Source organism: Rhipicephalus sanguineus, chromosome 7 (genome assembly GCF_013339695.2).
Source record: "Rhipicephalus sanguineus isolate Rsan-2018 chromosome 7, BIME_Rsan_1.4, whole genome shotgun sequence".
Classification (NCBI taxonomy): domain Eukaryota; kingdom Metazoa; phylum Arthropoda; class Arachnida; order Ixodida; family Ixodidae; genus Rhipicephalus; species Rhipicephalus sanguineus.
In genome coordinates, this window is record NC_051182.1 from 106094338 (window position 1) to 106104900 (window position 10563).

The 10563-nt window shown below is 48.2% G+C and overlaps 1 protein-coding gene across 1 annotated transcript; it reads left to right on the plus strand.

Moving 5' to 3' along the window:
* The first annotated feature begins 452 nt into the window (after nucleotides 1-452).
* Nucleotides 453-6740, plus strand: LOC119399701 (neprilysin-1). The gene is made up of 3 exons (XM_037666532.2): nucleotides 453-1850; nucleotides 4001-4484; nucleotides 6344-6740. The coding sequence occupies exons 1-3, from the start codon at nucleotides 538-540 to the stop codon at nucleotides 6728-6730; spliced, it is 2184 nt and encodes a 727-aa protein (XP_037522460.1). The 5' UTR covers nucleotides 453-537; the 3' UTR covers nucleotides 6731-6740.
* Nucleotides 6741-10563: the final 3823 nt, after the last annotated feature.

The following is a 10563-nucleotide window of genomic DNA, read 5'->3' on the forward strand; positions in this document are numbered from 1 at the left end:
GGGATACGATCCCGCGACCTTCGGGTCAGCAGACGAGCGCCACAACCACTAGACCAACGTGGCGGGATAAAGATAGAAAGAGCGAGAAAGAGTGAGAGAAATAGAAAATTGAAATCAAAAGAGAAAAAAGACAGAAAAAACAGATACAAGAAGAAAGAAATTGAAAATTTGCAAAACTTCCACAGCAGCAAAAGGCAGGGCTGCCCATCAGCTCTGCTGTCTCTTTAGCTTTGCGTGTGCAGTGCAGGCTACACTAATTGTATTATTATTACTTTTTTATTACGTCTGTACTATTATTATTCATTATATATTATTATTATTATTATTATTATTATTACTACTACTACTACTACTACTACTGAAATTTCAGCAAACCTGATTTTTGGCTCTCGCCTTCGTCAATGCACATTATGCGGTGCACGAACATCATCATCCCCAACAGGCGAATTCTCGAGCGCTCGAGCGCCCGTGGCCACGCCCTAAGGCGCCAGCACAGAAGAAGCAGCGTCCGGTTCCAGCGGAAGGGCGGCCAGCAGGATGCACCAGCAGTCGTCGCAGTCCGAGAACATGGGCTCGACGAGTGGACCCGGCTCGGCGTCGCGACGTTCGGCGGCCCTTCCGACCGCCTTCCGAATGTCCCGACGGGACCTCATCGCCACGGCCCTCCTCGTCTCGGGCGCGTCGGCCATCGTCGTCACCGCCACCATCGCGGTCCGCAACCGCCACCGCCCGGAGCCGCTGCCGTCGCTGCTGGACCTCAAGCCACCTCGCGACAACCCCTGGCAGACGAGGCATCTGCCCCTCTACTTCGAGTGTGAGTCGAGCGCGTGCCGAGCCACGGCCGAGGACCTGAGGAAGAACGTCGCCTGGACTCTCAACCCTTGCGCGGACTTCTACGAGTACGTCTGCTCGAGCGACCGGGCGCGGACGAACGTGTACGACCACGCCGTGGCCCACTACCTGCGCGAAGCCCGGGAGGTCATTCGGAAGTACGAGAACCTAGGCTTCTTCTCCAGGACCACGATGTCGAAAAAGATCACCCACTTCTTTTCCGCCTGCAAGACTAGTCGGCTGGACTTGTCCTCCTGGAGGTCCCAACTGGCCCACGTCTGGAAGTACCTCGACCTAGTGGGAGACTTGGCGGGAGTTGAGAGCATGCTGGCCACGTTCTCGAGGGTCCTCGAGGTCTTCCCCATCGTTCACGTCAGCGTGCTCGAGGCTTCACGCCGCACGTGCGTGGTCCTCACGAAACCCGACGGCAACGGCGCAGACCGCATCTTCTCCGTGCCGCACGCGTTCACGACGTCGTTCCGACAGTTCGCGGCGAACCTCTTGGGTCACACGGGAGACGTGCCCGCCAATGTGAACGACCTTGTCGACTCCGCGGTCAAAGTGGAAGCCCTACTGCAGAAGTACTCTGGACCCCAGGGCGAGCGGTACTACCACCTGCACGAGTACGGCGACATCCCGGCTTCGGAGGTCGGCAACGGCAGCTCGGCCTTCGACTGGACGACGTACCTGAGGAACTTCCTCACTGGAGTCGTTTCGGTCAAGGCCGACTCCTGCGTCATCGTCAAGTCTCCGGCGTACGTGAGGCACGTGGTCAAGGTCTTCGGCAAGGTCTCGAAGAAGGACGTGCGTTCGTTCCTCAAGCTCAGGGCAGCCATGGCGCTCATGCCGTTCCGCAAGCTCGCCGACGGTCCCGACAAGGAAGACAGCGAGAAACTCTGCACGCTGGCCACGTACAAGCTCTACCGGTACGCTTTCCTCAAGGAGTTCAACGACACGCAGCTCCTGTCGGTGTTCGTCAGCGCTGGCGAGAAGGAAGTAATCGTGAGGATGTCCTACAGGTGAGACGAATGCTCTGTATTGTGTGTATAGTGTTAAAAGCTTCAAATAAAATTACGGCTGGGGCGGGGAAGGCTTAATAATAATAATTACTGGGGCTCCACGCCCCAAAATCGCGATAGGGCCATGAGACGCCGTAGTGAACGGCTCCGGAAATTTCTGGGGTACTTTAACGTGCACCTAAATCTAAGCACATGGGCCTCTAGCATTATGCCTCCATCGAAAAGCTGCCGCCACGGCTGGGAGTCGCTCGCGTGACCTTTGGGTCAGCAGTCGAGCACCATAACCACTCGACCACCACGGCGGGTGCGGGGAGGGCTTGCAATTGGGACCAAATTAGTGTGATATTGCATATCACACCAAAATACTATAAAAACTTTGAAATCCGTGACGTCACGCCGGGATATTTCGGCGCGAAATTCAAGAATGACACCTTGAATTTCATTTTCTCCTCTATTAATAAAGCTATCATGACGAAATTAACGACATAAGAGTTCTCAGAACACAATTTATTGATCTAAACCGATTCATTGCTTCTTTAGTGTCCCTTAAGGATGGAAAGGCAACGTTTGAGACTCCCCCTTTGCCTCGGCTAGCAGCCGCAGGCGGCGTACGTTCCCTTTGTTTTTCAATGCGTCACACTTGATGATGAGTCCGTTTTCGTCTAAAGCAATGAGTCTCGTGGCCTCTTCCATTCCCCTACAGTAACGGAGTACGATGTCAGTTTGTTGACAAAAAAGTAGGGGCCCATTGAGATGGACGCGCAATCTAAGGGATCGTCTCAGAAAATTATGTGTGTATTCAACTGCCATATTCACTTGCATACAAGGGCTCCTTCGCATTGGGTTGTCCGCTAGTTTTATTTAATCGTCTCTGGAAATTATGTACATTCGACAGTCATATTTAGGAGAGCAGATCTTTGGGCAAGTTGGTTGTTCATGCCTAGAACTAAGAGCGCGGAAACATGGACGGAGATTAACTGACACGACAGACAAGGCGCTGACTTTCAAGTGAAGTTTATTGCAGAAACAAACCGAAATGTAATTAGAGCAGGATGTAAAAAACAGCAAAAAAATTACAAAAATATATTTTTGTCATTTTGTCTGTCGTGTTAGCTACTCTTCTTCGTCCTTGTCGTTTCCGTGCTGTTAGTCTCAAGCATGTCATAGTTACTTGCACACTGCAAGTGCTTATTAGCGTTAAGTACTGTCCGCTGGTCTTAGCTGATTTATAGAATTATGCTTATTGTTCGCTGAATGGCTGCTAAGGTTAACTATCATTGGCTTATAACTCGAGTACGCCACATGTGAATTACATACAAGTTTTTCGGTCTAGCTTGTCGGCGTATCTCAAGTACCTGCTATACGACCTCCGCAGTTAGCCATGGCCAACGACGTTCAAAGGAGCACCTGTTACGGAGGGCATGCGTTCGTGTGAATTTCACTCCATCTCAAAGCGGGGCACCGCAAAAACGCCACGCGATCTTTTCTTGGAATCTTCTACACCTATCGCGCTACAGTCTTTTTATACTTTGCCGACGTGATCGTCACCGAGTGATCTACGCACCGCGCTTACGGTCCTTGCAAATCCAAACCTGGCGCGGGACCCTTCTTTCCCCAAGTAAATTGTAGAATAAAACTCGGCTTATTCGAAAGCTCGTATTTGCTACCTACACAGTAAACCACTTTAAAACCTTAAGGTACTTTTCAAGAGTCAACAACTAACACCTTCACACCCTAGAAAAAAAGGCATTTTCGCAAATCGCAGGCGGTCGTCCTCCTGTACAAAGTGTACAGGAGGACGACCGCCGCCGTAGCTCAATTGGTAGTCGCAGTATAACAGCGCCGGCGAAAAGAGACCAGACGTGGAGAAGGACACGTAACCTTGTGTTACGTGTCCAAAAGTACATCTTGTCAATTGGTAGAGCATCGCACGGGCTATTCGAAGGTTGCGGGTTCGTTCCCTGCCGGCGGCAAGTTGAGTTGTCTTTTCACCCATTTTACTTTCTTCTCATTTATATCGCAATTACTACAAATAACGTCCCCCTATACTTTTCTTGAAGTGCTTGCCTTTTCATTCTCAATAAAGCTGCGTTTATACCTGGCTGGTGCGTTGTCGCACTGTCTTAAGCCTAAGTCATCCATGCTGACAGGAACGTCATCACAGAAGCCCAGCCCACGTCCAACGCCACGAACAGGGTGGAGGAGGCCATGAAGAAGGCGAAGGCCAAGTACTTCCGCATCATCAAGGACGTCAATCGGTACTACTACAGCGACGCCACGAGACCGGACAAGGAGATCGCCTTCAACTACGTCAAGGGACTTGGATCCATGACGCAGTCTTGGCTTCGAGTCGTGGTCGCGTCCGGAGGTAAGATCCAGGACAACCAGCTGAACGTTCGCTGGGACTTCGACCCGGACACGAACAAGCTCGTCGTTCCCGTCTCGATCGGCCACATGAAGCTCAAGAGCGACAAGGAGTTCTTCCTGGAGTCCACGAGCCTCGGAGGCGCCATGGTGCAGTTCTTGTATAGGGCGTTCCACGAGAGAACCCTCTTCTCAGTGGGAGCGGCTGATCAGGACGAGCACGGCAAAAGATCGGCAACGGCTTGCCTCGAGAAGCAGTACGGTTCGAAGGTAGGAAGGAGGACATCTAGGATAAGAAACGATAATTAGCGCAAAGCAACACAAGGTGCACAAGGCAGGACACAACACGTGCGCTACGTGTTGTGTCCTCCCTTTCCGTTCTTTTGTTGCTTTACGCCAAATATAATTTAATTTCTTACCAACAAAGGCGAACTTCTCCCCCTGTTCTAAGATAATTTGTTTTTGTCACGCTGCCACGGCTAATGCTCCCGTCCTCTAGCGGTAAAGTAGCGAAACAGGACACTCTTGAGCGCACACAAACAAGGACAGAAAGAGGCGATGACAAGACAGAAAGTTTGCATTGTCATCACGTCCCTCTGTCCTTGTTTGTGTGAACTTGGCAGTGTTCTGCTATGCAAAAACACAAACAAGGACAGAGGGAGGGGATGACAATACAAAGCACTTGTATTGTCATCGCGTCCCTATGTCCTTGTTTTTGTGAGCTTGACAGTGTTCGGCTATGCAAAAACACTAACAAGGACAGAGGGAGGTGGTGACAATACAAGCGCTTTGTGTTGCCATCACCTCCCTCTGTCTTTGTTTGTGTGCGCTTCAGAGTGTTCTTCTACGCAAGAACACGAACAAGGATAGAGGAAGGTGATGGCAACACAAAGCGCTTCTATTGTCGCCGCCTCCCTCTGTGCATGTTTGTGTGCGCTTGAGAGTGTTCTGCTATGCAAAACCAACTCGCCCAAAAGTAGGCGCTCTTATGTAGCGAAACGTTGCTTGATCTCGCATGCTTTCGTTCTGGCGATACCAGTTGTTCCGGCCCTTACCGAAACGTCAAAGGGCAGCGCAGGAAAATGAAAGAGGAGGATTTATGGTCAGCTAATTAGTAGAACACGACACAATAAGATAAGAAGGATTCCGTCGTGTTTTTCGTCTTTTCGAATGGCCGCGTCTTCCAATTTTCGCTTCACAGCTCATGTCCAACAGCTGGCGTTCGAATGCCACACTGTCTTCAGCCATTGTGAATGGTGCCACACTTATTTATTTATTTATTTATTTATTTATTTATTTATTTATTTACAATACGGCCAGTCTCATGTCGAGACCATAGCAAGTGGGCATATGGTTACACATAAATCCAAGTTTTACACAACGGGCATAAAGAGATGTCTAAGAAAAAACTGAATTTTTTTTTCACAACGCTATGGACTTAACGTCAATAGCGTTGTGAAGCGGAAGAATGCGGCATACGAAGCTACTCCCCAAGGTCTACGCATGAAAGTGATTCCCACAACGCATGGGATCTGCCGCAGTTTTTTTTTTTGCAAGCCAAACACGCCGTTATCTTCTTTTACTTATTGTTGCACACATAACGCGCCAAAGTTCACATAATGGTAAAACCGGGCGAGGTTAACTATAACGTTTCCTGTGACTACTGGCCTGATTTCCTTATAAATAACGCTAAGAGCATAAATTATGAGGAGAGCAAAAAGAACAAAAAAAGATAATGTTGGTTTCTGAACACGTACCCTGGCCTTACTTGTACGTAATCTGTCGTCACTTAAGCTAAACAGACGATCGAGGGTGTGGTTCAATCCTTCGCGCCAAAGTATACGGGATGCCCCAGCCAACATGTTCCAAGCTTTAACAGAGAAAGGAATTAGAAAAGTTAGTACAATACACTATTGCACAGGCAATACAGTGTGCGCTAATCCTCCGCAACCAACACAATTATCACGTACTAAGTACAGGCATAAGAAATATTTGCTTGACATCAAACAAGTTTGACTAACATTAACTATTATACCATCTATAACACACTGGGTACTGATTTGGTTCTTTCAATGTTTTTTTTTTTACTTTTGTGTCGGTTTCATGGTAACCCTACTGCGTGTTTCCAGGCTGTCAACAACACAAAGGTCAACGGACGCCGCGTCTTGAGGACTGTGGCCGCGGACAACGCCCTCGTGCCAGTGCTTCACAAGGCCTTCAAGACATCTCTGTACATCCACAAGATCGAGGTCATCAACTACAAGAGGCTGGAGATGTCGCTGGCCAGCCTTCCGGACGTGGACGCCGATCAGCTGTTCTTCCTCATGTACGGCCAGACGCTCTGCGAACCGCACGAAGACACCGCCGCCGTCCTGGCGCAAGCACCGTGGCCCCCGGCAAAGATCAGACTCAACACGGCGCTGGCCAACTACCCGGAGTTCGCCAAGGCCTTCAAGTGCGCCAACGGGACCGCCATGAATCCGAAGAAGCGGTGCTCGGTTTTCAACTTGAAGTAAAGAGCGGGCATCATTGTCTATTGTCTTTTTGTCTGGCTGCCCATGGCTTGTGTATAAGAGCGGCCCTTCAGGGATCTGAAAGTGGGGTGTGATAAGATAAAAAACGCCAGGCCTGCGCGGAAAGCGCAGCACAGTCACAGCGAAAGCTGGAAGAGCGGCATTTCTAGAGCCCGTCGTAAACTCTCTTGGGGCTACTAATACAACAACACTAGCAAAGTACCCACTACGCTATAAATCAAAATATTTGTGAAGTTGGGAAGCGCCTACAACGCCATTATTCTTCATTGTGCGCAGAAGCGAGGTTTCAGCTACACATATGTAAGGCATTATGTGCACTTTGTTTACGTGACGACTGATGACGATGAAGAATCGTGGCTCAGCCCTTGTAATGGGTTGGAAGCTTTAAACGGCTCACCAGTTACGTAATTCGCATTATGTGACGCCCGGTCGCTATTTCACTTTCCCACCATGCTATATAACATACGTTGACGTGAGAAAGAGAGACAGAGAGAGGAGGGAAGAACTTCATTGAGACCCTGAGGAAATGGATGATGGGCTTATGGGCTTCCTTGGCAACCAATGCAAGTGCACTTGCGAGGAACCCACTACGCTATGACTCATCATAATTTCTGTGAAGTAGGGAAACAGCCACTATGCCATTTTTCGTCATTCAACAGAGAGCCGTGGTACCCGCTGAAAACATGTAAGGCATTATGCGCACTTTGTTGGTGTTGTGCCTGATGACCATGAAGAATTATTGCAGAGCCCCTTATAATGGGTTGGAAGCATCCAACAGCCCACTCGTTGCGCAATTCACATTGTGTGACGCCTGGTTACAGAATTCGCGTTGTGTGACGCCTGGTTGTTATTTTCTCTTCTACCACACTACATTACACATGTTATTGTGGTTCCTTCGCGACATGAAGCATGTATAGGGTCATTTTGCAACGCAGGTTCAAGCACCGGCATGGCTCAGAGGTAGAACATTGGGCTCCCACGCAGAGGGCCCAGGTTCGAACCCCGTTCCATCCTGGAAATTTTTTCTTATTTCGTTTTTTTTTTCTTATTTCGGGCGATAGTGGTTACGGACACCGGCGGCGGCGGCGGAAAACTACGGCACCAAAAACGGCCGGTGAAATGATCTCATAACAGCTTTCGCTGTAAAACGATAGAATATCCAATGGCCCGCAAATGGCCGAACCAGCTGGCGCACAGATTGCTAGGTGAATTATTTACTTCGCAGCCATACTGACTACTGCTACAAAAGATATTTCATATTGTGGGGACAGCCGTGCTCCCGATTGCTGCAACTGCAGCTACACCGCACACTAGCCTCGGTTAGGCTACGATAATAACCGGAAAGCTCGGAACTACACGAGTCTCGATTTCTACGTCATTGGGGAAACAAGTACAATAGGAGATAATGCGCCCTAGATTTCGCTTGCTCGTTTGTCCTACGTGGCATGGCATGCTATGTTTACACCCATCAAGCACGGTTGGAGCCATGGCAGAAAGAGGCAGCGGTGTCGTTTCCCAAAGCAAAGAAACTCTTCAACGACCTGCGTCTAACAATGTAGTGGAAACCAAAACCTAATGTTTATAACTGGAGTCAGCGTATATGAAAGCGTGTGTTAACTAGCAGAGAAATAGCTCTCTTGCACTGGCTGTGAGTGCAAGACTTCTATTAAGGTCAAACAGCAGCAATACATGAAAATCGCTAAGTGCACTGGCGGGCTAGATGACCTTGGAGTCTGTAACATAATAAAAAATTACACCATTTCCCGCTAAAGGGGACCATGAGGCGATGCGAAGCCGGAGCACTTGCACGATCGCGTTCCGTTGGCGTTCGTTGGGCATGCTACGGACCTCGCGTCGTGGAACGCGAAGAGGGACGCTACGCGCGTCTTGTCTTCCCTCTAGCCTGGACGTTAATTCTCACAGGGCGAGCGGGGAACGCGGTCGACAGGCGTGCGAGAGGGGGGAAGCGTAGGAGAGGGGAGAGAGGGGGAGGGGACGCGCATGCGCTGGTGCTCATCGCCGCGTTGCGCAGGAGAGAATTTCGGCATGTCTAGCCCGCGTTTCAGAGCAAGAGTGGAAAGGGGGAGGAGAGAGGGGAAGAGGAGAGGGGATGTGGAGAGGGGGTAAGGGGAGGGCATGTGGAGAGGGTAAGGGGAGAGGGGAATTGGAGAGGAGGTGTGGGGAGAGGGTATGCGCCACCACCGGATTGAACTCCGCCATAAGATACTTCGCATCTAATATATATATATATATATATATATATATATATATATATATATATATACATATATATATATATATATATACATATATATATATATATATATATATATATATATATATATATATATATATATATATACATACATATATATATATATATATATATATATATATATATATATACATATATATATATATATATATATATATATATATATATATATATATATATAATATATATATATATATATATAGGTCTATCAACAGAGGAGCCTACTCGTAAAAATGGAATTCGTAGGAGGATAAGGACGAGCTGGAGTGAATCCGGCAGGCATTACCACATCATAACACGAAAACTCGCTGGCTGTGCTTAGCTGTCCAGGTGGTCGAAGTTGCCGGAGCCCTCCACTACGACGTCCCTCATAATCATATCATGGTTTTGGGACGTTAAACCCCAGATATTATTATGTCCTTAGAACGAAAATTATATAGCCATTGCATGGTTCCACTTCAAACTAATGGGGCTAAAAGTTTGAGGATAACAAACTGGAGATAGAGTTGAGGACCACGCTGCGCAAGATGGAACGTAAAAAAGGCTAGCGCATCCCGCACAAAACTGTGGAATGCACAGTGCACACATGAAATCGCGCCGGCTAACTTGCGACAGTTTTGCCTTTAAACTGCAACACTCTACAAGATCTGGAGACGTCGTACGCCTTCGGGTTTCAGTCGCGACTTAGCTCTTTCTCATGTCTGGACTTATTTTTTATGCATGCAAAAGTAAACTTAATAATTAGAGTGCGGAATGCCAAGCACCAACGTCATCAGGTCCCACCCAGAGTCCTTCACAACGGTGTGGGGAACCGCTTCAGAGTTACGAGGCGACGATAAACACCCCGCATCGATAAATCATGTGAGCCTGAAGAAAAACAAAATCATCTCGAAAGGATCGTCATGAGTTTCCATGAATCCCAACACTAATTTACAATAACTATCAACGCTGATGTATATCGCAAGAGAGGCGGATCGCTTCTCTACAGGTTTTAGTTGGTTTTCGACAACGTTGATCGTTTTAGCGACGTGAAGGGATAAAAAAACAAGTATCTCGCAGGAAGATTACGCACACGGGTGCTCAACGCGGTGAACATGTCATACTGTGTCCTACGTATTTTTTATGCTTGTTTTTTACAGGGAACCTGTATATGGACAGGAGAAACCACAATTCGTTCGTTCTACGTGCGCAAGAACTAATATCGCATATGTGCCATAAAGAATGGGCAAGCCCAACTACTCACCACTGGCCCACTAAAATAAGGAAGCCAACACATGGGCGGAAAACAATGATTTCTGGTCAGACTTAACCAATAATTGAGAAAGACTTCTGTGAACCGTCGCGAATAATCCAGTGATAAACACCGGCATCGCACGTTTGAGGCTCGCCTTTTGTTTTTCTCGCCCTGTGACGCATTCAGCACGAAATAATGTTAAACTCGGTGCAGATCTTTACTTGTTTTGTTTGTTTATGTGCAATTTACACGCACAATAAAACTTGCCCTTTTGTAGATTTTCCCCTGCCGTAGAAGCTCGGCCGC

Excerpts from the sequence above, each read along its gene's own strand:
- LOC119399701 (XM_037666532.2), top strand. The coding sequence starts at position 538 with ATGCACCAGCAGTCGTCGCAGTCCGAGAACATGGGCTCGACGAGTGGA. Across the intron at positions 1,851-4,000 it reads ATCGTGAGGATGTCCTACAG|GAACGTCATCACAGAAGCCC; the intron begins GTGAGACGAATG and ends CCATGCTGACAG. Across the intron at positions 4,485-6,343 it reads AGAAGCAGTACGGTTCGAAG|GCTGTCAACAACACAAAGGT; the intron begins GTAGGAAGGAGG and ends GCGTGTTTCCAG.